Source organism: Ostrea edulis, chromosome 8 (assembly GCF_947568905.1).
Source record: "Ostrea edulis chromosome 8, xbOstEdul1.1, whole genome shotgun sequence".
NCBI lineage: Eukaryota > Metazoa > Mollusca > Bivalvia > Ostreida > Ostreidae > Ostrea > Ostrea edulis.
In genome coordinates this window covers 32,160,786-32,188,079 of record NC_079171.1, presented here as the reverse complement: position 1 = coordinate 32,188,079, position 27,294 = coordinate 32,160,786, and the positions used below count along the sequence as shown (strand labels likewise).

General features: G+C 36.9%; 1 protein-coding gene across 3 annotated transcripts; it reads right to left on the bottom strand.

The window, feature by feature from the left end:
- LOC125662187 (disintegrin and metalloproteinase domain-containing protein 10-like) lies at positions 1-27,057 on the bottom strand. Of its 3 annotated transcripts, none has more exons than XM_048894360.2 (14): positions 26,774-27,057; positions 18,880-19,028; positions 17,005-17,140; positions 16,798-16,916; positions 15,734-16,180; positions 14,538-14,797; positions 11,916-12,044; positions 11,202-11,379; positions 10,671-10,830; positions 9,823-9,918; positions 9,117-9,198; positions 4,778-4,996; positions 4,299-4,430; positions 1-1,372 (listed from the first exon to the last, which is right to left on the bottom strand). In XM_048894360.2, exons 2-14 carry the CDS (start codon positions 18,947-18,949, stop codon positions 1,253-1,255), a joined length of 2,148 nt encoding a protein of 715 aa, XP_048750317.2. In that variant the 5' UTR covers positions 18,950-19,028; positions 26,774-27,057; the 3' UTR covers positions 1-1,252. The 3 variants fall into 3 exon arrangements, with proteins under 3 accessions (XP_048750317.2, XP_048750319.2, XP_048750318.2); XM_048894362.2 differs by having other exon boundaries at positions 18,880-19,024; positions 26,774-27,039; XM_048894361.2 differs by lacking the exon at positions 26,774-27,057 and adding an exon at positions 19,667-19,820.
- Between the last annotated feature and the right edge of the window lie 237 nt (positions 27,058-27,294).

Here is a 27,294-nt window from a genome sequence, read left to right as displayed (position 1 = left end):
TTAAACATTTTATCGAATTTTATTCTTCTGCAATGTTGATGCAGCTCTGTCGATCAATATAATATAGCATATTTTACAGTATTTACCATATATAAACTTGGACGGACTAATATACAGGATGACAATGGACCACATCGCTCAACTGTGTTACCACTTACGGAGATGTTAGGCATAGGATCGGAGCATCGACAGCTTGTAGCATTGTTGTTTTTCTAATCATTCTAAACGGTAACATTTTAAATGTGTTATGAGACACTCTGATATCCTCACCCCCGATTTCATCTAAATCCAATTCCGGGGTAAGCATTAAGCATATACGAAATACATAGTAACATTGCGGGAAAAACCATAAATATATTTTCCAAAACATACAGTATATAATCCAATTCAAAATCTCATTATTGTCTCATCCTAATACAGAAAAGGTTGGGGTGGGGGGTGGGGGCATTTAAACACACTAAACAACGTATGCTGTGGTCGTTTCTGGACCTTAAAACAATTTATAACCTACTCTCCTGTATTCACCGTTTAATAATTAACTGAATCTACTTTGAAATGGGGAAAACCTTCAGCCGAAAACACCGTCATTCCTTTTACGCAATGATCCTCTGTGACAAGTTTGGTTAAAATCCAATTGTGTTTCTTGAAAGGAAACTGACAATGTGAACATACACTCAGATCGGAGACAAAATTTGATCCGGAAAAAACTCACTGGAGCTTGTGGTTAAAGTGTGTTAATGATGATCTGTAAATTGTGTACAATATATGTCAATAAAACAATTACTATCACAGACAATTAGAACAATTCATCATTCATACAATTTTACAAAATGACATTATCAACACTATTTTACAGACAGTGGTACAAGTATCCCATTATATAAGTAATAATATTCTCTTTTATTCGATGTTCAAAAAAGTACATATTGCTATCGCAAGTACAAAATTGTACACTAGATTTAAATTCAATCTTTGTGAAAAGTCAAAAGCTGCTCAAGCAATGACAATCTTTTATGCTTGAAATAATTTAATGTCTTTTTAAAATGATAATCAGTGGACATTTTGATAATACACAAAGTAATATTGATACATCACATTAAATAAAAAATCAGATTCTCAGCAGACATATGGACTTATATCAACTTTTTGAAAATAAATCGAACCTGACTAAATTGAAAAACACTTCACTGAAAATGACTGCGACACCTGGATATGACGTAATGATGTCTCGAGCAGTGAAAAAGCAGACTGTTTACATATGGCTTTCTGCTGGAATAGGCCGGATGCGGTTATCCCTATTCGCCCGTTTTCCACCACCTTTTTTCTCTTTCGGGGGTCCGTGGCTTTTGGAACAAACTTTGATAAAGATTCCCTGAAAACAAACAAACCTGACGTCAGGAAAATAACAATGTCTGTTTTGATGAGGGTCCAGGGAGGAAGATGATAGTCAATCTTATATAATAATATAGGTCTGTACTTTAGTCAGATTGAGATGATAGTCACACGTGGATCCAGGAATTGTTTATCATATTCTTTCAACACTTACATAGTGTTACAAACGACCATTGCTTCACACAATGAAAAGGGGAAGACAACAAACAATGATAAATTTCGTGACTCCTATAAGGAATACAAAACAGAGAGTTGGTGAAACACGGACCCCTGAACACACCAGAGGTGGGATCAGGTGCCGAGGAGGAGTAAGCATCCCCTTCTCGACCGGTCAAAGCCGCCGCGAGTCCTATATCTTGATCAGGTAAAATAAGTAATGCGTAGTCAAAATCATTGTGTAAAGAACGGCTAAACAATTGATATGAATCACGTCAGTCAGCATTTGACCCAATGATAGGTTGTATTGACCAACTATGAATATATTGTATAGGACTTATGCGTGTGCCCCTTTACATCATTGTTTTGTTTGAAATTACAAATGTCTCAGGAAGCGTTCTCCAAACAATACAATCCTATATTTAAAAGCTAGAATTTAAAGCAAAGAAAACTGATTTCATTTTATAAGTATTATATAAACAAATATGTTCGTTCTACTAAATGACAGCAAAAGATATACAGTATTCACATTTAAGAGTGTTTTTCTTTTTTATTATTTGTAAACCCACATCGCACTATATGGACGAGTCCATTGTTGGTTAGAGGGATTGGAAGTTAAGACATTCTATCTGATGTGTTTCACATGAATTAATTGTTACGCCGTTCTTTGCACACTGATTTTGACTCGTATGGTACAGGGATTTCAACAGTCTCGATTGAAGTCAGCATTTCGCAAATTCTATGGTCGTTATAACGATCTAGTTCGTCAATACAACCTCGCATTGGGTCAAATGCTGTCTGACGTGTTTCATACCGATTGTTAAGCCGTTCTTGGCACACTGATTTTACTGCGGATAACTCCGTTTACCTGATCAGGATATGGGGCTCACGGCGGGTGTGACCGATCAACAGGGGATGCTTACTCCTCATGGGCACCTGATTCCACCTCTGATGTGTCCAGGGGTCCGTGTTTGCCCAGCTATCTATTTTGTATTGCTTGTAGGAGTTATGAGATTGATCACTGTTCGTTATCTTCACCTTGCATTACTCCGTTTACCTGATTGCAATAAAGAGCTCACGAAGTGTTTGACCCGTCTACAGAGAATGCATGCTTCTCCTAGGCACCTGATTCCACCTCTGCTATGCCAAGGGGTCAATGTTTGCCCTACTCTTAATTGTGCTTTCTCTATGGGAGTTATGAGATTGTTCACTGTTCGTTATCTTCACATCTTCAATAACAGCCTCGGTATATAGTAAAGTCAATAACCCAATGTTGACTGCGCAGCGAAAATTCATAATATGTGAAAATAAATCAGTGCTGAATAACAATAAAAAAAACAAAAACGGAATTACTTTCAGTAATTAATTTTTGAAGAAAAAACAACAACATAATACATTTTTTTTAAAACTTTGATCTTTCTAATAATATCAACATTGTGTCTGGGAAAATTCAAAACAGGAAAAAACTTTGTGCATGTGTAGACGGTCAGAAAAATAGCCCTGTCTACAGAATTTGACAATATCATAATTTTACAGAATATTGATGTCTATGTGGTATGCGACATGTATCTAATTTTGAGTCTCTACCCAAGAGGAACAAGAGGTACTGTGAGCAATGCTCACTAAGAATACCCCCGCTTACCCCAATCTCCCAAAGGGTGTTGTTAATAGGTATAAATTACCTCTTTCCTGAGTTTAAAAATATGGTATGCCTTTGTAGAAGAAAATGGAAGATATAGTCCGAACACAAATTCATGGCATAAACCTATAATGTGGACCTTGAGATCAAAGGTCAAGGTCATGAATGTACATGACAAATAGTATCATGGTGATACACCCTTGTCTTATGGTATGACTATGTCAAAACCCTATAATCATTTTTGACATTGAGGTAAAAGTTCAAGGTCATATAGAGGTCATGAAGGTACCCGACACATCGTCTCATGGTGATACACTCATGTGTCAAATATGGTATGCCTATGTCAAAGAACAAAAAAGTCATGACCCTGACACGAATCCATTGTGAAAACCTTTAATTTTGAACTTGAGATCAAGGCCATATGGAGGTCATGGAGGTACATGACACATCGTCTCATGGTGATACACTCATGTGTCAAATATGGTACGCCTATGTCAAAGAACAAAAAAGTTATGGCCCGGACACGAATCCATTGTAAAAAAAACCCTTTAATTTTGACCTTGAGGTCAAGGGTCAAGGTCATATAGAGGTCATGAAGGTACTCGACACATCGTGTCATGGCGATCCACCTGTGTGCCAAATATGGTATGCCTAAGTCAAAGAACGAAGAAGTTATGGCCCGGACACGAATCTTCACAGACAGACAGACTGACGGACGGATAGACAGACAGACAGAGTGATTCCAATATAACCCCCTTCGTACGGGAGGTATAACAAGAGGAACTCATTTGATATAGATATGGTTTAATATGGCACCGTATCCTCCCTCTTACTAGCCATGAAATAAACTGGTTTTGCAAATAAGATTGCTCTTGGGGATCTACCCTTTTAGAATTCGCAAAATATTTAAATAAAATGGTAGGATATCTCGTATCTGCTGACGAGAGCGAGCGAGAGAGAGAGAGAGAGAGAGAGAGAGAGAGAGAGAGAGAGAGAGAGAGAGAGAGAGAGAGAGAGAGAGAGATATTTATTTTTAGAAACAGTTTGAACGTGACAATCTTACAGGTCCAATACAATGAAGCAGTGGACGTCAGATCCCCGGTCTACATACCATGACAATGAAAACACCGAGGGCGATAAGCACCGCCGCCCACCATTTCTCTGTCAGAAATTCTTTCACAGTGTTAATGACGTCACCAGACAACAGCTTCCGGATGTTGCTCAGAGGCCCCGTGGGGTCAACCTTGACGAACAAAAGATATTCCTCGTGGTTCATTAACTCATTTTACAGTCAGTTTGTAGTTTGATGAAGACTCCAATCAATAATGCATCTTTAAATGATCACGTGACCAACCCATTTATACCGATATATATATTGAGGTCCATCTTTTGATCAGCTACATATATTTTAGCAAATTCTCAACACAAAATTTTGAAAACTATCTCGATAATTTAAGAAAAGTATCTTTATTCTCAAATTTCATTTCATACTAAACAACTTTAATTACGCAGCGGTGTATTCATGGCACTATGAATGCTACTACAAATAATCGTTTAAGAAACTACTTTCCAAGGCTTTTCTCTTCTTACCTCACGGCATACTTGGAACACGTCACAGTACCCCTTGTAAGTATTGCAGGGGGCTCCAGTGAACGCATTAGCCTCTGTCAGATCGGGAATGTCCGCCGCAAAGTGGCACGTGTCATTGACTTGGCAACAGAGGCGACAGAGATTGACATCCTTCCAACCAGATCCGGGGCACTGACAGGATTCGTACCCTTTAGCAAGGCACACGGACGCAGAACATTCCTGGAAATTATCGAAATCGTTGATCGTTGTAATTAAAAGGGTATCGATAGCAAAATTAAAAATACAAAGGACGAATTATAGGGTCTAAGGATCTAACTATCGAAACCCTTGACCAGACTCGCTGTGAATGAATACCCAAGATAGCTTTGTTGAAATACGAAGCCTAAATAAAATTATACTTCAGGATTTCTGTACGATAGTAATGGGCCACACCGCTCACCTGGTAATTGTATTTCCCTCACATAATAAACATATATGAAATCGTCATTAAGACCCGATTTTTGCACTAAAATGATGAGTGGGTTGAATCTTCACTGAAAGAGCAGAGAAAAACATGACGTACCATTTTTGTTTGATATTGACGGTATCATCATTTAAGCCCCTTTCTAAATATAACTACAATCCAAAAGATTGCTTACATTTTCATTTCGGATAAGCTATGAATAACTCGACTTCAAATGAAACAGACAGAGGATGCTAGGCTTTGTGCAACTAATTATCCGTTCGAGACCGGACTTGTAGAGCAATTGCTTACGCCAGCATGACAACTGCTAGTTCAAATACCTGGGCATTTTTGTCATTATAGTCTCAATTTACATAGCACTGGGTCGTTTAAGGATGTCATTTACAGGGGGTTGTTTTATTCAGCGGATAAACTGTCACGGTGAATTTAAGGTTGATGGGTGAACCAGCCAGGACATTTGTGAATTTCATTTATCAAAAATAAATTACCATCGCACAATTAGTTTTCATATCTTGTTCGTAGAACACTTCTACCTTTAATGGTACAGGCAAAAATATATGATAACAAGAGTACCGCAAACGGTACATAATACGCCCGTGATATGCTTACATGGGGTGTTTTTCTTGTGCTATACTTTGTATAAGTTTGCTTCAGGTAGTATTAGCCATCATGAGGCTATGACAAACTTTCATATGAACAAAGGGTCTTAGCTTAAAAATCGAGATTTCCTCAAAATGGACCAAGTTCAACAACCTGTAATTTTTTCAAAAATTGTTGAAAATAAAAATTCATCCCACATGCACATTTTCAGTACCTATACAAACACTCCACAATATACAAAGGTCCTCACTTGAAAACTGTGGGAGGAGTTGGGCAGACAAATTATATACCCTCCATAGAATATTAATTTCCAGATGGACTAAGTTCAACAACCTGTAATTTTCTCAAAAATTCTATAAAATAAAAATCCATCCCACATGTAAATCTTCAATACTCATACCAACATTCCACAAAATAACAAGGTCCTCACTTGAAAACTGTGGGAGGGGTAGGGCGGACAAATTATGTACCCTCCATATAATAATTATTTCCAAATAAAGGGGCAAAGCTCCTGGAAAAAAGTTCAAAATGGATCAAAATTGCAGTATAATCTAGAATGACCCACACAGAAGATACACAGCAAGTTTCAGCATGATATGTGAAAGGGGAATGAAATTATAAAGAGAAAACCCCGAACGGACGGACGGACGGACAGACTGACGTACAGACATCGCTGTACCATAATACGTTCCGTCTAAAGACGGGCGTATAAAAACCAATGAATACCAGAAACCAGATGTGTTTGTGAATATTGATGCCCCCGATTGACAGCAAAATAATTATGGTACCCATAGAAAGGCACTGTCTAGGAATACACATGTGGAATATGAGAGCTCTTTCTCTAACCATTAAAAGGTTAACGTCAAGGTTAAAGTTCTTCACAAGTAGGTCAAACTCCCAGGTCAAGGCCATGATATAAAAAATTTTGTTACAAAAAGAAAGGTCTTGTCAACAGAAATACACATGTGAAATGTGAAAGTCATATCACTAACCATTCAAAGGTTTTGGCCTTGCCATCCGTTTTTCAAAAGTGTGTCAAACTCAAAGGCGAAAGTCACAAAGTCACGACAGTTTGTACCAACAGAAAACTCTTGTCACATGTACATGTGATGTATGAAAGCCCCATCACCATCCATTCAAAACTTATAAACGAGATTTAAAGGGACTGATTCACGATTTTACCCAAAATTTTGTATTTCACTTTTAATAATCAAAATCTACTGTCTAATGTGTTTGAAAGATTTCAGGTTATACATCATCACAGGAGCTCATTTTAGAGAGTTTATTATTTGTTTTGTAAACAAAGATTGCGGTATGCTACTATTTACGAAATTTTCAAAAGAAATCAATATCGATCTAAGTTTATTATATCTTTCACATTTCAAGCATTTTGGGGTAAAATGTGTCATCTAAAAGTTAAAATTTGTGACTATGCAAAATTAAGATGAATTATATTACAAAATCAATATTTCACTTGTTTGTTTACATAAAAAGACTCGAGTCTTTGTTTACATAACACAGATTTAAGGCTAAAATATTGCTTTCATTCTTGCATTCAGAAGGTCAAAATTTTGGCTGTCAACATTAAATGAGTGATATTTTTAATGTTTAACATCAAAATTGAATTTTTTTTTATCAAATATCGCGAACCAGTCCCTTTAAAGTTTTCCCCGACAAACCAAAAAAATATATGTCCACGAATCTCCGATTACAGGGGCATAAAAACGGAACCTGTATTCGATGACACGCAAGGGAATCGTAATATAAATCGTTTTCCTGGGGGGGGGGGGGTAAATTCTGCGTTGCTTTTGTGGTAGAAGGTTAGTTGTTCATTACTAAGGCAAAGAGGTTTCCTTCCTGATTTCAAGACATTCGGAAGAATTTTGGGTTTGCTTTTTTCCTTCAAAATATCATCAAGTTTTCCCCAACCTGAGCCTTAATCCAATTTCCATAAAATTAAAATGTTTGGTAGAGCGAAGAGGATTCAAAGCATTTTCAATACTGCTGTATAAGTAGATGTCAGGGCAATATCTAAACGTAGTGTATTTTCAGTATATGATTAACTTTGTCCCACCAGATGCCTGAACACAGGGCAAATTGAATTCTACAGTTTTGAAAGAGGGTTCGTTACTCATTATAACCATGCAAACAGTTAGCCTGCTTGTGGTCCAAGAGTAAAGACGATTTTCTAAGTACAGTTTAACATACGATCAACTAAGACCAACCCTTGGACTTGAATTCTAGGGTCATGGAATTAGCAATATGAGTAGAAGACTGGGTGTCCATTATAACTAAATCAACAGTTGTCGCTTTCATGTCCACATGTTAACGAGAAGATTATATAAGATATAATACACATACGACAAACTTAGCACCACCCTTGGGCCTTGACACCGAGGCCAGGGGTCATGAATTTCACTTTTTCTTTTGGTATACGGCTCATTGCTCATTATAATCACGTGATCAACTTATTGTTTGATGCCCATATGTAAAGAAGACGATTTTCTGAGGTATAATGCATTTTGAATTTATAATCAACTTGGCCAAAACTTGGGATATGAACCCTAAAACCAGACTTCATAAAATTCAGTTTTGGTAAATGATTGATTGCATATTGTTTAACGTCCCTCTCGAGAATCGTTCAATGATATGGAGACACTGCCGGTGAAGGGCTGCACAAATTTAGGACTATGGTTGGCGCTTACGGCCTTTGAGCAGGGAGGGATCTTTATCGTGCCACACCTGCTGTGACACGGGGTCTCAGTTTTTGTGGTCTTATCCGAAAGACCGCCCCATTTATTCGCCTCTTACGACAAGTAAAGTATACTGAGAAGCTATTCTAACCCAGATCCTCACGGAAAAAGTTTTGGTAGAGGGTTCATTATCAATCTGAAGGAGGAAAAGACATTTTTTGAAAACGACAATAATTTTAATAATTTTGATTACATTCGTCAGGCTCCAGGGAAGCAAAGACCACGAAGTTAAAAAAAAAAGTTCCCTTTGACCACAAATTGTTTTGTATACCAAGATTGGCTGAAATTGGTTAGGACGTTCTAGAGAAAAAAACTCTCAAAATATTCAAAAGTTTACGACCAACGCACAACTAACGATAACGAAGAACTATGCATGGCGACAGACGAAAAGAGATAGAAATGGGTCACCTGAGTGACTCAGGTGACCTAAAGATGGCATGTTTTGCAAATCATAATTCTTTTCCACGAGTACATATGCTAGTATGGAATATAGCGTTTTCAAAAATGTTGTTAAAAAACTCACTCCTAAAAAGCAGACCTGGCCGTCTGCACAGGAAGTCCCGTTTGATTTTGGTGTTGATGAAGGACACGTGACACTCAAGCCAGTAAATTCATTAAGGAAAATTTCTCTCTCTTTCTCTGAACTGTAGACCATGGATGTGTTATACGCCCCACACCAAAGTTGGGAATTGCGCAAGTTCCGGTTGAAACCGAATTCGAAATACACAGAAGACATTGCACAATAAAGAAACCCAACGAAAGTCCACATAAGCAACATATATATAAAAACAAACCTTCAGTTGTTATTTGAACTGTAGTTTGTTATCATACCCATGTCCTTTCTATGTATTTAATTATTCCTAAGGGTTGTTTTAAATTGTTTTATATGTTATTAGGGCAATTATACCATTACATTAGGCGCTATATATTAATAATAATGATTATGCATTTTAATTCTGACACTATGAATATTCTATTCACATGTATGTGCACATCAATTTTATATTATCTTTTCCCTCACATTTGTAAAGCGCTTTAGATAACTCATGTTGATAGGGCGCATTATAAATATTTTAATTACAATTACAATTATAATTAAAATTTCAGTTGATAAGCTTGTGATGCAAGTAGAGATTAACTGAAGGCACACTCTCTCTCTTTCAACTCTCTCTCTCTCTCAACTCTTTTTTTTTCTCTTTCTCTCTCGCGATATACACTTTAAAGGATATTTACATATCCCGGCGTCTAGACAGGAAGTGTTTCCCCTACACACACCGGAAGTCATCAACTGACAGTTCTGTCCACAGCAAGGCCCTTCACTTGGACTAAAACGAGAGCATGATATCCGGAAATAATAACGATGCATGTAACGCCAGAACACATCAAATACTCTAAATAATATCTTATCATGTCAACGTTTTACTCTATACCCTAGACGTACATGTATACATCCTTAACTATCTAGTACCACGTGATCATGATAATTCCAAACGTTCGACTCACCGTGACTTGACTTATGTGATCTACCTCTCTAGCGTTGTAATTTCATGTCACGTGGTTATAAAATTTATTCAAAACGTTCTACCGATTAAGATGTATCTTTCTAGATCTATGTAGTCATCTACATTATTAGATTCAACACGAACCACTTTTAACGATTTTTACGGTGTTTCATTTCTCCTTAATTCAGATGACTATCTCCAGAATCAAGATTTTTTTTTCATTTTTCTGCAATAAGCCTTCATATCAAAGAAATCTAATTAGGGTGAATATTGCCTGGCAGCTCATAAAGTAGCGATTACACTACCCATTTATCAAATTCCAGACTTTGATACCTGCTTCAGAGAAACACACACCTCGCAGCCCTTGTTGTTTAAAGATAACAGCGGCACTCACATGGATTTGAAAACTTAAACACGTTTAGAATTGCAGACGAATGTCATCCGCCTGGGGTCAATGAAATGTAATTTTACGACAGAAATGATACCACAAGAAATAAATGTATTCTTCATAACTATGCTATCGATCACGTCGACCTAGATCATTTTTATCCCAGATCCCCATATCATGTGCCTACCTGCAGAATCCGGAAGTTGCGGCAGTGTTGTTATATTTACACGGAGTGGAGGAATCCGCCGGATGACAACACTCATCTGTGCACTCGTCGCCCCAGCCACAATCACAGTCTTCATCCGGCCTTTCCACAATCTTGTTACCACAAACGGAGCTTAAGGGAGCTGAAGGTGATTAAAATTATAAAAAAAAAAATCTATAACATTGATAAGAATGGAAGGCGAGTGTGGTCTATGTGCTTATAACTTGCGTTTGGGCCCTTTGTAATTGTGTTATAATAAAAGGCGTTCAAACTAAAACAACAATGGACGCGCATACAGACCGCTACACAATCAACGATGAAAAGATTAAAAGAACATTCATCAATCTTATAAAGAATACAGAATTGAGAGCAAGGCGCACAAGAGTCCCATAACGCATACTTCACCCGAAGCTGGTGATGTCACAATACTATAAAACAAATTCTGTTGGGGTATGAAACCGCAAACAAATAATATCGGAAAGTAGTAGGAATACTTTCCATTCGTTGAGATACCTATAAAACACCCCGTCGTTGAACTTCGTCCTTTGTCGGCGATGATGGGTGCCACCTGGCTAATGCTGCAGGTAGAGAATTTATTGTTGTTGGCTAAATACCCGGATGTTGCTCGTGCGTACATAATGTAATTTCCATCTGCACCACCAGGGGCGCATGATGTACCCTCTGCGTCATGCTACAACGAATGTGAGAGGTATTTAAGGTCTCAAATGTACATGTAAATATTGCAATTCTCTTCACATTAAGATAGATATATTCACTAATCTTTCCAGGCATTAAGGAATTACTAAAATTGTTCTTATTTTCATTCATTAAAAATCTAGCACAAATGATGCAGTCATGGAGCATCTTTTGTCCAAAGAAAGCAGGAGGTGGCAGATGTTGATGAAGATGACTTCACAATCGTCCACAATTCTTGACAAACAAATTCAGATCAACTATTGACAACTGAAAGAGCGAGCTCTGGAGAATATATATATATATATATATATATATATATATATATATATATATATATATATATATATATATTACTCACAAAGAGATTCAAAAAGGAATTGTTTTAAACTTAGGATGAAGGTTGGAACGTTTTTCGAATTACTTTATAGTGGAAGTATTGGAGATATCAACAACGATCCCGAAACCTTATTTTGTGTGAAGTAACCAGCTTTTCCTCTATTTTCCGGATTTTTTTCAACACAGCATACTTACGTCTGATCCAAAGTTATGCCCCACTTCATGCGCAAACGTCACTTCCGTAACAACAGAGGCCACCGCGGATCCGTAATTCTTTACCGTCACGATTCCGGTGTTTAGACTCTTAGATTCACCGCTGTAGCTCTACAACAAAAGATACAGGCTTAGCTAGCGTCAGCCAGACTCTCAACTAGATAATTATTGAAGACCCTTTTATTTTCTAAGGCGTTTGTGGGTATTTGCAGTAGGCGATCGGATTTCATTGAATTGATTTGGTTTTTTAGCTCACCTGAGCTGAAAGCTCAAGTGAGCTTTTCTGATCACCCGTATTCCGACGTCCGTCCGTCCGTCTGTAAACTTTTCACATTTTCAACTTCTTCTCAACAACCACTGGGCCAATTTCAACCAAAGTTGGCACAAAACATCCTTAAGAAAAGGGAATTCTAAATTGTTAAAATAAAGGGCCAGGCCACCTTCCAAGGGGAGATAATCAAGAAAAGGTAAAAATAGGGTAGGGTCATTAAAAAATCTTCTTCTCAAGAACCACTGGGCCAGAAAAGATGAAATTTATATGAAAGCTTCCTTATATAATGCAGATTCTAAATTGTTAAAATCATGGCCCCCGGGGTCAGATGGGGCCACAATAGGGGATCAGAGTTTTAGATACAAATATATAGGGAAAATCTTTAAAAATCTTCTTCTCAAGAACCACTGAGCCAGAAAATCTGAGATTTACACGAAAGCTTCCTTATATAATGCAGATTCTAAATTGTTAAAATCATGGCCCCCGGGGGTCGGATGGGGCTACAATAGGGGATCAAAGATTTACATACAAATATATAGGGAAATTTTTTAAAAATCTTCTTCTCAAGAACCACTGAGCCAGAAAAGCTGAAATTTATATGAATGCTTCCTTATATAATGCAGATTCTAAATTGTTAAAATCATGGCCCCCAGGGGTCGGATGGGGCCACAATAGGGGATCAAAGTTTTACATACAAATATATAGGAAAAATCTTTAAAAATCTTCTTCCCAAGAACCACTGAGCCAGAAAAGCTGAGGTTTATATGAAAGCTTCCTGATATAGTACAGATTCTAAATTGTTAAGATCATGGCCCCCGGGGGTCGGATGGGGCCACAATAGGGGATCAAAGTTTTATATACAAATATATAGGGAAAATCTTTAAAAATCTTCTTTTCAAGAACCACTGAGCCAGAAAAGCTGAGATTTATATGAAAGCTTCCTGATATAATGCAGATTCTAAATTGTTAAAATCACGACCCCCGGGGGTCGGATGGGGCCACAATAGGGGGTCAAAGTTTTACATACAAATATATAGGAAAAATCTTTAAAAATCTTCTTCCCAAGAACCACTGAGCCAGAAAAGCTGAGGTTTATATGAAAGCTTCCTGATATAGTACAGATTCTCAATTTTTAAAATCATGGCCCCCGGGGATCGGATGGGGCTACAATAGGGGGTCAAAGTTTTACATACAAATATATAGGAAAAATCTTTAAAAATCTTCTTCCCAAGAACCACTAAGCCAGAAAAGCTGAGATTTATATGAAAGCTTCCTGATATAGTACAGATTCTAAATTGTTAAAATCATGGCCCCCAGGGATCGGATGGGGCCACAATAGGGGATCAAAGTTTTACATACAAATATATAGGGAAAATCTTTAAAAATCTTCTTTTCAAGAACCACTGAGCCAGAAAAGCTGAGATTTATATGAAAGCTTCCTGATATAATGCAGATTCTAAATTGTTAAAATCACGACCCCTAGGGGTCGGATGGGGCCACAATAGGGGGTCAAAGTTTTACATACAAATATATAGGAAAAGTCTTCTTCCCAGAACCACTAAGCCAGAAAAGCTGAGATTTATATGAAAGCTTTCTGATATAGTGCAGATTCAGGTTTGTTAAAATCATCCCCCCCCCTGGGGTAGGATGGGGCCACAATAGGGGATCAAAGTTTTACATACAAATATATAGGGAAAATCTTTAAAAATCTTCTTCTCAAGAACCATTGGGCCACAGAAGTTCACATTTACATGAAAGCTTTCTGACATAGTGTAGATTCAAGTTTGCAAAAACCATGGCCTCCAAGGGAAGGTTTGGGCCATAATAGGGACTACGGTTTTACGTGCAAATAGATATGGAAAATCTTCTGATATGGACCAAGGTGACTCAGGTGAGCGATGTGGCCCATGAGCCTCTTGTTTTTATAGCATGCCCAGTTTCAATCTGAACATAGCCATCCCGCTTGATCCGGGGTCTTGGCTCAAGGATATTTCTGACAATTCTAATTCCAAGACAGCACGTCCGTCATTTAACAGGTTAAAGCTCCGCTCTATTCAATGTTCTGGGGAAATAGTTCAGTGGCTGATCTGCACAATAGTGCATTGCATGCAACACTGTGCAACCTGTATCATACCGTAGTTTCCATACCTCTTGATTCACTACATACATTCTATTGCACACGTTTACTGGAAAAATAAAATAATCTTTGTAAAACTTTTATCATCTTTGATTATTACAAATAATGCTCATTTCAAGACATAAAAAAGTAGTTTTCTTAGAGTTATATTTGATAAAGCCGGTATGACTTTTATGAGTAAATGTTTTAGTCTCACCCTGTATTCCTCACAAATACCTCCTGCTTTCGTCAGGGACGCCACCCAAGCAAGACCAAGGACCCCGCCATCAAAGTCACGGTCTGTGAACATGTAGGACAGACAATATTGTGAGTAGTCATCGGTTGAATGCAGGTCTAGAAACTTCTCAACACTGAAGTAGCCGTTGAATTTGTACCCTGCTGCGTTTGGGTCTGTGTGTACTTTCATCCTCTTCACTTGGAAACCTATGTTATCAGCGCTGTTATCGCCATCAAAGTCTGGTGAAAAAGGATATTAATTTGCCCAGTTACAGAGTTGTATTAGAGCTAAGTCTCTATGTGTTAAACGTAAAATGGCAGAAATTAATTTCGTAAAGGTTTGTAAGGAGAGACTGACAAGCAAGCGGGTGTTACAGGGATTTCAACAGTCTTGTTTAAAGTCAATATTTCGTAAGTTCTATGTGCGTTATAACGATCTAGTTTGCCAGTGCAACCTATCATTGTGTCATATACTGTCTGACTTGTTTCATACCAATTGTTAGGCCGTTCTTAGCACACTGATTTTAACTGCGAATTACTCCGTTTACCTGATCAAGAGATAGGGATCACGGCGGTTGTGACCGGTCGACACTTGATCCCACCTCTGGTATATCCAGGGGTCCGTGTTTGCCCAACTCTCTATTTTGTATTCCTTATAGGTGTACTGAGATTGATCACTGTTCGTTATCCTCGCTCTTTCATGCAACTTTTCACCAGGAGCCTTCCTGGGCTTTTTGCTTTATTATATACCGGTATGCTGGAGATAGATATATCACTCTACTTTCTATTAATATCTTGCTTTATGTATCACAGTGGCATTTATTATAATACAGTACTAAACTTTCTCTGGCCTAAGTTTCAATTGTTGATGATACATGTATTTAGGTGCTGTTAAGGGTATCTGTGTATCAAGAACCTAGCTTAACTCATATGCGTCAATATGAACCAGTGAAAATAAGTAACAGTTATCCTATAAAGAATACAAAATTAAGGGAAGGGTGAACATGAACCCCTGAACATACCAGAAATTGGATTATGTGCCTAAGAGGAGTAAACATCCCCTGTTGACCGACCACACCCGCCGTGCGCCCTTATATTGATATATTGATATTAAAGTAAAACTGAAGAAGACTGGTGGTTGTAGCAATGTTATTTTTACACCTCATCTTTCCTTACCTATTGGGTTAAAAATGCTGTTGATTGCCTGTACATACGCACTCAGCTGCGACACCACCGTGTCTACATTGCTACTGTATTTCTGGTAAAATGTGTGATCCGCCTGTATATACAGAGAACAAACTGTTTTTGCCGGATCTACTGCCCGTTTACGGCGTTCCGGAAGATATGCATCAAATGTGTATCTGTGTTTCCATTGGTTGTTTTCCTCGAACTGCGTATCAAGAGGAATATTGTTCATCATCATCTGCCTCGTTCTATCAGCTTGACAAAATGATGACGTGTTGTGATTGACGTCATGAAGTGTGTATATAATGGAATGAAACGATGGAGATTGTTTGAAATACAGTGATGAAGGCTCAACGAAGTAGGTCTCGTTAGTGGTGTGAATTTGTCCTTGAAAATGACCTTCTGGGTTTATCAGACCGTAAACTTTGGAAATTTCGTCTGAAAAGAACACAAGATGACCGAGCTAAGTTTAAAAGGCAAACAACATGAACTTGATACGTAATTGTATAACTGTACAAGATATCGTGCTTGTAGTAAGACATACCATTGTGGCGCCATTTAATATAGCATTAGGTTAATATTATTAATAATATCTAACTGTATATCAAAGGACGCATGTAATATAATTTTACGTAGACGTGCATGGAATATACACTACAATTTTGTAACTATCTGTCAATGTTCACCGGCAATGTAAATGAAAATGAACGATTCCCGAGAGGGACGTTAGATAATAAACAATCAACCAATCAAAAGTCACGTGTTTTTTCTTTCCAGGACTCAGAACACGTGTCTTTATCTATTATTGATGACATTTCAGCAAAATGTCGGCCTATACTCAGCACTTACGGCCTTTGAACAGGGGAGGATCTATCGTGCCACACCTGTTGTGACACGGGGCTTCGGTTTTTGCGGTCTCATCCGAAGGACTGTCCAATTTAGTTGCCTCTTAACATGTACGACAAGCAAGGGGTACTGAGGGCCTATTCTAACCCGTATCCACACGGGCCTTTTATTGAGAATTGAAAGACGACAACTCAGTCATACGTTCTTACCTTGGAGGGCACCGGTATATAGGAACGACGTATCCATCTTCAATGGAGCGTGACTAGTCTCTATTATGACGTCAGGATGGAAAACTTGTGTGTCTCGTTTTAACCGCACTTTAAAATTTCTTTTTCATAAAAGAGGAAAAAATTAACAATTTATAAGATCTCACAAATAGAGCGCAATTAAGAAAGAATAAAAACAACATATTTTACCTGTGATGTGATCTGAATTCTACTTCCACGGTATGAATTGCTGATCTGCGAATGCGCTCATGTTGTGTTTTGAGAAGAAGATGATCGTAATGTATTGGTTGATAGTCGTGAAGAATGTGAGTAATGGGAGTTAACTCTGTACAAATAGGAAAAAATTGTGATAAAATGATTTGTTAATGATGTATAATACTCTTTAAAATACTGAGGAATAAGAGATGTATTCAACTACTTTAACTCTGAAGGGTGTAGATACATATAATTAGTTGTCCACAAAACTGCAAATCATTAATATGCCGTATATCATGATTTTGCACGTGTACCCATTGCCCGCTTCATTCGTATGCATTTACGAATGGCGGAAAATAAAACTAACGGGATATTTTATAACAAGATTGGTTTTTGAAATAGAGATACAACTGGTAAGTATTGAGTATATGATAAACTGTGTTCAGTGAGCGGAGATCACCTGTATGTTACACTGTAATCCCCCCGATTACTTAATTAATACTTTTTAAGAAGTCAATTGAATACGTAAATTCTCTTGAGTTAATTAACGTATAATTGTACCCGGGGATGTTAATATACAAAACGGTATATGATTTTATGACTGAAAACCTTGAATGATTATAGACCTGACAATTTTGTTATTGATTACTTTACAACTATATTCATTGGCACTTTGTGTGGATCATTCCCTCTTTTTCAAATGATTTATCAGATTTCCACGTTAAAAGAGGTGTACTTGTACATACATTTCTTTACTTTTTTACGATATATAATTCCTAAATGAGATAAAACAGAGGGTGATTTTTTTTTCACAAATCGATCATTTAAGAATAGTGAAAATCCAATACCCGTAACTCTAATATACACTTTTAGGGTTTGATTCGCGGGGAAAATTGAAAATAGAGGAAATACAATTCCCGTAAATTTAATATACACTTTTAGTGTGTAATTTGCGAGAAAAATTAAAAATAGAAAAACTTCAATTCGCATAAATTTGATATACACTTTTGAAGGGGGTTGAGTAGATTGCGTGATATCCCTGCTAATTGTGATACAAGGTACGTCACTTCCGGAAAGTGTAGTTTTTCTTGTGAATATAGAGGAACTGCTTTAAAACCTTTAGTCATTCAATGGTGGTTTTCTCCAACTTTCTGCCCACAAATATTTCATGCATTTAGACCTAATGGGTCCGATGTCTTCGGAGTTAATTCAAACTAGGACGTAACTTTAAACTTTTTTTCTTCGATTTTAAATGCATGGACCGGACAAATTCAGACATTTCATAATATATTGGTTCTGGTACACTGTAATTTCTAACTTTTTGGATGAATGACCTTAGCCCAATGACCTTGAATTAGGGTCATGGCATACTACCGTCTGTCCGTGAACTTTTAATGACTAAATTATGGACTAGATAAATAATTCTTACTAATTGAGATGGACATGTTTATTACTTTATATAGTTCCCTAACTTCTGGGATGGGGTAATTACAAATGTACAAGAAATAATGAACCTTTACTGGAGAAAAAACCCGGTGACTACGTGTACCCCAAAAGCGCTGTGGATTATACATACATTCTATACCGAATCTTGTATACTAAACCAAATCTTGTATTCTATACCAAAAACATGTATTCTATACCAAAAACATGTATTCTACCAAATGTTGTATATTCTCCCAAATCTTGTATTCTATACCAAATTTTGTATACTCTACTAAATCATGTATTCTATATTGAATCTTGTATACAATACCAAAAGAAAATTAAGTCATGTGCGTTATCAATTTCAAGGAATTAAATTGTGCAACTTTCGTTCAACAAAACGATCGGAATCTCGAGTAATGTATTAGCCAGAGAGACATTTACCTGAAATGACGCGGGAAACGAAGAAGGTGAAAAATACGTGGTAACAACTTCCGGTAATGGCGGGCTGCATAGTGTGGTTAATTGAAACAATTACGGCATGGCCTGATAGTGCGTCCTTGTCATCATTTCAACGTTGTAACATCATCTGACTTTCAAAGAAATAAGAGCAATAATTTATAGACTATGTCGATTTCCATTTGAGGTTAAAACTTAACAACCTTTAAACTGGAGCACGTCTGACAATGGATTTGTAACAGTAACTCCGGGGGTATCGTGTAATAGATTTGTATATAAACGTATCAATATGGAAAGATGCAAATAAAATCGATTAATGTAGATACCAGATACATGTATACCTAAATATTTCCTCGTATATTACTATACTGTATTTATATTACTATTACTATACTGTAAGAATTCATTAATGGACATCGATACCATTAGAGAGAATTGTATTGATATCCTGTTTTTCACACAGTGACCTGATGCAGGCCAAGAGCACAGGAAAGCTAAAAGTCTGTATCTCAAAATTTATATTATTCTATAAGTCATGATACTTTTGTACTATCTATGAACTCTGAATGATAGGCGATGGTTTCATGGGTATTTATGGCCAACTGAATGACGGTTATACATATAACACACACAAAAAAAGAAAAATATTACATGACACGAAAGCCGTCGCCGACAGGTGATTATTATAAGGTTCTCTGATTCAGCTTTATAGGTAATATTGAAAACGTAAGCACATGTTACTGACATTTCCTAACAAGAAGTCTTAACCTACCTGTCTGTAGAATCGATCAAAATTTCGATATTTCTCGCGCAAGTTCTCATCATCCAGGCCTTGTTTTAATATCTAGCTTAAGTATCCTAGATTGATCTAGATACTATGTGTGAATAATCCACACACACATATGGCGGATGGACAGTATTTCAATTGTATTTGTACTTCTAAATCATTAATCGATACGAGGTTTGTTTTTAGTCAGATGTTCCGGGTAATATCACGCCTGTTGTATCCACGCGTCATCCCCTGGGATTTCCGGGAAATCGGCACGACAATGCAGTGGAGAAAAGGAATAGATCAAAGATCTGTATGCATTTTGGGTTTGATTAAAATCGCTGTTATTGATTATCTCAATCTATATTTTCTGATATTTTAACATACCTGGAAAATTGTTATAAGTTTACAATTGCAATGTACTGAATCTATGAACAACCGTGTCTGTCGGAGCCCCAGTGAATCTGTGTAACGTCAGAATATATTAAGCATATGTTCAGGCGTTAATTTTTTTTTTAGTAAGGATAACTATTTTTCTCTCTTCTGAAATAGCACATATCTAAATCTGATTAAGTAACGTTATTTTTTTTTTCAAATTATTCGAAATGTTAATACCGGGTATATCATTTAGAAAAGCCTAAAAAAAAAATCACAATGATGCAAATCCTTTGTCAAGGGCGTTTTGGGTAATCATTCAGTCTGAGAGAGAGAGAGAGAGAGAGAGAACAACGGATGCAAAAGATTCCACCGCATTCAGGAATTTATGGGGGGGGGGGGGGGGGGAATGAACCTTGCTAGAATCACAATAAAATTTATATTGGAGAAAAATATTGTCGTACTTTGAATATATTTTGAAATTTGAAACCAACTGTTCAGATTTTTTTCTCGAATAAAGGTTGTATGATGTTATCAAATGAACGTCCATTTTTTCATCTCTCGAACCCGTCATAAATAACTTAATAGATTGAAATATATGACGACTGTATTCTAAAAACACACAAGCCAAAGTACTTTCGAGAAGTTCTCAAGAATCTGTTACAATAAATCAAAACTTTCTTTTGCGCTGACATGTGGGTGTCGTGAACAAGAGTCCTCCAAAGCTTGCCAAATCCAGTTGTAAAATATCTAGTATGCAGGGAGACTTAACACAACGGGATATTTCCACTTTTTAATAAAGAATGCAAAATACCGTAAAAACGGGCGTTTTCTGCGGTTTAAATTTTTTGCAATTTCTTCCGTATGTGGTGGCAAATTATATTCTGCGTTTCCAGTTTTTGCGGTTGCATTATATCTATGTGTACCTATATGTGTTATACGGTATTACTTGAAATATCTGCAATAATCAATCACTGTGTTAATTAAAAGAGAAAATGTTAACATTAGCAGATCACGCTCTCTTTTGATGACAATCGTTACTCTTATACATTTTTAGATCCGTTTTATGGTAGTCGTTACTATCATAAATATTTAGATCCGTTTTATGGCAGTTGTTACTTTTAAACATCTTTAGATCCATTTTCGTATATGAGCATCAGATTTAGCTTATTTCTTACCCAATTTCAAATTCTATATAAATTCTCAATAGTTTACACAATATACATTACGACAGTTATTTGTTATAGCTTGTATGACTTTCACTTTGCATGGATGGCACACTTTTTTCATCTGTTTATATCATATTGTAATATGTCTTACGGCGTGACCGTGTTTGAGGGCCAAGCAAAAACTATTGGCATTAGTATCTAGATTCATAACAGGACAAAAATATCTCGAAATATTAGCATATATCGTGTGAGGACAGAGCTCAATCAAAGTATCCTAACTTTAGACATTTTTGATCCGCCTATTTATTGAACGCGGGAAAAGCTATGCAACTGATGTAAACAGTGCTATGTGACGTCATATTCAGCGTCGGTGTTTAGCAAATACACAAACATAGGAGACATTGCATTGTACAATCGCGTTTTAAATCGAGGAGTGATTATATATGATTAAGAAAATAAGATTTACATGTTTTTTTGGATTTTATGTAACATCTCAGAACGACGTGAACTAGGGTAGACGAGACTCAAAATGGAGGAATACATGTCCACGCGCTAGTATTCGAATCGACGCCATTTGGACCAAAATTTTCAAGTTTCATAGGTATGGTTTAATTTTTCATTAGTTTTCTATAATTTCCTTTTAAACATGTATATACGTGTTACCTATAGGGAGAGCTCCGCTCTCACGGCCCTTCGGGCCGTGAGAGGGCTTCGCCCTATAATACATGGCAGAAACTATTTTCCAAGCGTTGGCGCTAGTTAACCTTACGTATAAATACAACGCATAATCTGGTGAGAGAGATTGATTCACTTTGCTAACAAATGCATTATGGGTGATTTTGATTGTCTTTCAATAGGTCATGTAAGGTCACACACGGAAAGTAAAAGAAGCAAGATGGGTATCCAACAAATATGGCACCTTTTTAATTTCTCGCCAAGAAGATCTGGGGTAGGGACTCGTTAGGGGTTAAATTCGACATTCAATGCATCAGGTGCGATGTTGCGGTAGGAATTACCAGTTTTATGATATCCCACTTTGTGGTAGTGTGGAAAAGGAGCAGTAATTCGGTTAATCTCGACTGAGATTCGGGTCAGCTGAATATTTGGACTGACGCCTTCACCGAATCTCGGAGCAGTCCTTCATAATTCATGTCTGGAAATATACTTTCAGCTTCGGTCGGTTCCTGCAATTAATGTGCAATTAGGCGACACTGCTGTTCGCTTCAAATAAGTGATTTGACTGTTAAACTAACTCTCTATCACTATCAATTTTGCATTGCTTACCGTCTTGGTATGAAAATCCCGAATTGAAAATAGTCACTAAACTTTCCATTCAAATGATAATTTCCATGGCACAATAATTTATCTTCTGAAATTGAAGAGTTCTTATAGTCTTTTTTATCTAGTTACTGATACATTGTATTTCCCATACCTACTTGTATATTGCTAATTTCAAAAAACAAAATATAGGAACTCTTCAATTCAAGAAGATAAAATATTGCACCATGAAAGTTATCATTTGAACGGAAAATTTAGTGATAGTTTATTTCTATGGAATTCATATACTTATGAGTTAAGTAATGCAGCATTATTAGTGATACAGAGTTGATAAAATAGTCAACTAACTTATTTGAAGCGAACAGCTGTGTCACCTTAGTGCGCATTAAATGCTAGAACCGGCTAAAGCTGAAAGTGAATTTCCAGACATGAATTATGAAGGACTGCTCCGAGATTCGGTGAAGACGTCTGTCCAATTATTCAACCAAGATGAATCTCAGCCGAGATTACAATTCAGTATATTTTCTCCCCTCCACCATTACTGATCTGGTACAAAGTAATAGCGAAATTTATGCACAACATGTACGTAACTTTTCCCTGATTTTTGTCAAATGCAGCAAACCATTTAAAATGCTTGATTTTATGAGATGTTGTAATTCATATAATATGTATGAAAGGCGAAGATAACGAACAGTGATCAATCTCATAATTTCTATAAGCAATACAAAATAGATAGTCGGACAAACACGAAACCCAGGACACACCAGAGGTGGGATCATGTGCATAGGAGGAGTAAGCATCCCCTGTCCACCACATATGTAACATTTTATTCCGAATTTTCTCCGTCATTTAATTGTTAACCCTTGCATGATCTGCTCAGTAGAAAGATGCGAGGCGATGGGGGATTTCATGTACAAATCAAGAGACCCCCTCCCATCCTCACCCCAAACCTGTGTACCTATTAATAATAAAAGTCTTCCGCGAATAATTCCTTTCAGTTTCAGGAGTTCATTAAGGTAGTACTCTACATCGTCATAATGGCTGACTTCCTTTAAAAACATGGATGAAAAAATCGATATCAGCAATATTTGGCTTTTCCTTTTCGATTTAAATACCTACCCGAGTAGATCAGTAGGTTAGAATACCGACTGTTGACCTGTAGGTCGGAGGTTCGAGTCCAGCAGAGGTTTTAATTTTTTTCCAGATTACCTTCCACTAAAACTGTATTTTTTGACAAACTAAAGTAAATTTGAAAATTTTCAACTTCAAAATATTATTGTACATACCCTCCACTTTTCATTTTACGTCAAATTTCTCTGGTGTAGCACACCTCCTTAAATTCTGGACCGTTGCAACTGACGATCGAGCCCGAGCTTTAAAATTATATTCTTCATTAGATTTTTTTTTTTCAATCCGTTGAAAGTTTCGGCAATCATTCATACGTATCACCCTTTTCTTATTTGATAAGATGAAATGGATGAAAAACAAGAAGATAATTGGCGGACGCAGTCATAGTTTACGCTCTGGTATTTCACTGCTTTGTTTTATTTTGTTTACATTGGTTGCTATGACGCTAGAATAATTTATGAATCATATGTACTTTATTGATAAAATTTTATGAGGTTTTTTTTTCATAGTCATTCTGAACTTTAAAAAAAAATATTTTGTGTATCTGGAAAGTGCTGTACATTATTGATGACACCTGAAGGAAGATATATCAATGTTTGTAACCGGGTCAAGATCAAACGACAAGCTAATGAAGAAACGGTTGATGATTTTCCCAGGTACGATGAGATGTAACACTTGACAATGCAAGACAATCTTGAATATTTTATTTTATGAATTCAGATCTTGGCATCTAAATGTTTTCCTTTGAGTTGGAGTGTATCATGTACGCTGTCATATTTGAGCCGTGATAAAATAATAAAAAAAAGTTTCAACCAGTAATGATTTTATTTAAAAAAAAAAAAAAAAAAAAAGCTTTTAAAACATGCAAAAATTAATCATACATCTGGAAAAAATATCAAGGAATCTGTTTTTCCTTTTTAAGATTGATTTTTATACCGTGCTAAGGAATACATTGCAGTGTTGTTGGGGTTGAATGTTAACAAATTCAGAAGACGAAAACCACCCACATTTACAATATTCGTCTGCACGTGCACCCCAGAGTGTATGCCGAATACGGATACACATTGAAATAAGATAATATACAGGTCCCGGGCACTATTTAGTCGATCATACATGTATCTGCTATGAAACAATTTTAGATCCCCTGTCGCAATTAAAGTGACCTTTTGCAATCAGTCTGCGTCCGTCGTTGTTCATCGTGCTTTCACAACCGTACACCTTCGAATTCTTTTCAATTTTTGGTATGAAGATTATTGGGAAATAGAATGTAAATTTCAGGACTCCTGCCGTGTATACTTGAAGCTTACTTAAGGATTCGGCAAAAACTGCAACCAAAAAAAAAAGAGACCAATTTTCAAACATCTTCATTTCTACAACCGCAAATCTGTAAAGAAAACCCGACACATTGTTATGTAGAGCAGGGCGGTCTCTAGTGAAATTGTAAATTTCATAATCCTCGGGGTACTAATTCTGACTCCAGGGCGGGACCAAACTTTTCATATAGTGTTGAAATATAAAACATTTACAAAACATCTTGAATTATATTGATGCTAACTTGAAACTAGATGGATGTTTAGAAAGAGTAGGTATCCTTTTACCGAAATTATAAATGTCATGAGCCCAGGGGCAGTGGTACCAGGAATGTCCAGGATGGGGTCAATATGGTCATTATGATTAAATGTCTAGATCTCTGTCATTTGAAAGACTTCTTTAATTTTGTTGATGCTATGTAAATACTAAATGAATTTAAGCAGAAAGAGATTTCGCCACCTCAGGGTTCCGATTCTAAGACGGGTCCAAAATAGTCATATAGTATTAATATTACACATATTGTACTATGTAAAGTCCTTTATCAGTATGGACAATTTCGGGGATTTTAAGAACACATCTACATGTAGTTGTAAATTCTTCTGCTCAATATAATAGATTTTCACTTAGATGCATGTATGCAGATTAGGGAAATCGTTATAGATTTCGTAGTCCTTGGGGCTAGCGATACTTTTAAAGAAATACTCAGGTGAGCGATAAGGCCTGTGGACCTCTTGTTTTTAAATGTAAAGGCATGCATGTGATTGAAATCTCTACTGCAATTCAGTCAAACAAAATTCAGTTATGATTACGAAAATTAAAAAAATGTGTCGTGTCGTTTACTCAAAGTATAAAACATCAAGTACAAGATACAGAGAGAGGGGAACGAGAGAGAGAGAGAGAGAGAGAGAGAGAGAGAGAGAGAGAGAGAGAGAGAGAGAGAGTGTGTGTGTGTATAAGTTATGTTGATCAACACACAGAAAAAAAATATTAAATCATAATTTCTTTGGAATATGCACATAAACTACACAGTGTGTCCTTATTTACTGCAAAGTTTCACGAAATTCTCAGAGTAGTTGCGCTGGCAATAACAGGATCGGCGGCTGCAACACCCCCCCCCCCCCCTACCCTCTTCCTCTCCTCCATCTTGGGTGATAGAGGTAACCATTCGAATTAAGATATTCTTAATCCGCATGTGGATTTTAAGTCATAATATTTTAGAATTGTCTCCATATACATAAACTCATAAAAAGACATTCCTCATAAAACAATCAACTCATCCTCCGTCTCCAATAACCTTATCGAGAACTGCGCATGCAGAGAGGACAAAAACCCCTTACACATGTAGGTCGATTGTTTCACTGAGTCATAAATTAGCCGTATCTCTGTGTTGTACATGTAGCTGGTGTAGGCATCTTCCCTCCGTTAAAGACTGTCTATAGACTAAAGGTGTAGCACTATCCAATATCCATTGTTTCTATTCTTACAGCTGTCTCTTTTAATTTCAGGTTGTCGTGCGAGGTTGGAACCTGTATTCAGTGATTGACATACACGTGTGTCTCGGTACTAAAGGTTTTCAGTGGACGGAGAACCTTAGATACGTCTAACATTTGCTACACACACATACTACTATCAAACCCAATTTATTTTTAGATTTTTCAATATGCTTAAATAGATTTATACATTTCGGATAAAAACCATCCCCTCCCAAAAAAAAAAGAAAAAAAAAAAGAAAAGAATATTACGAAATTTGAAACAAAAACAAATTCGATTCCTTGCCGCCTGTCCCAACGGCTAAAATAATACTATTACCTGCTGCGTGGTGAAAATAGACATGATCCACCCCTCTTACCGTTTTAGGGAAATCTCTCGATGTGCACAGCGGTTTTGGTGATGTTCCTCTTTTCTCTGATTTTGTTTACCCAAACAATGTCTCGTTTTCCGTCCCCTCACTGTCTCAGTCTGTCCGCTGTCTCCGGGTACCTGCCGATCGATCGATCGCTTTCCTTTGTGATCACGCCGATTTATTACGGTAGTGCACTTCCTAGGTGAATGAATAAACGATGTCTTTATCAGCAAAACGATAAATCCCCCGCTTCTATCTGTCGGGGGATTTAAATCTCAAAAGGGGGTTAGCTGCTATTTTACATTTCTACGCCGGAAATAGAAATAATTTATTTTTCTGATGTAAACAGGTAGATGAGCTCTACATGACCATAAACGAGAACTCTAACGAGATATTACACAGATGATTTATTTTTGAGTTGTTTCCCTTTGAACACAGAGTAACTTTAACACAATTGTTGGTCGGTTGATTTTATACATTGTTTAACGTCCCATTTGAGAAGGTGAAGAGCTGCAAAATTTAGGTGT

Excerpts from the sequence above, each read along its gene's own strand:
- LOC125662187 (XM_048894360.2), bottom strand. The coding sequence starts at position 18,949 with ATGCAGCCCGCCATTACCGGAAGTTGTTACCACGTATTTTTCACCTTC. Across the intron at positions 12,045-14,537 it reads GTATTTGTGAGGAATACAGG|AGCTACAGCGGTGAATCTAA; the intron begins GTGAGACTAAAA and ends CTTTTGTTGTAG. Across the intron at positions 1,373-4,298 it reads TCGGTGTTTTCATTGTCATG|GGAATCTTTATCAAAGTTTG; the intron begins GTATGTAGACCG and ends GTTTGTTTTCAG.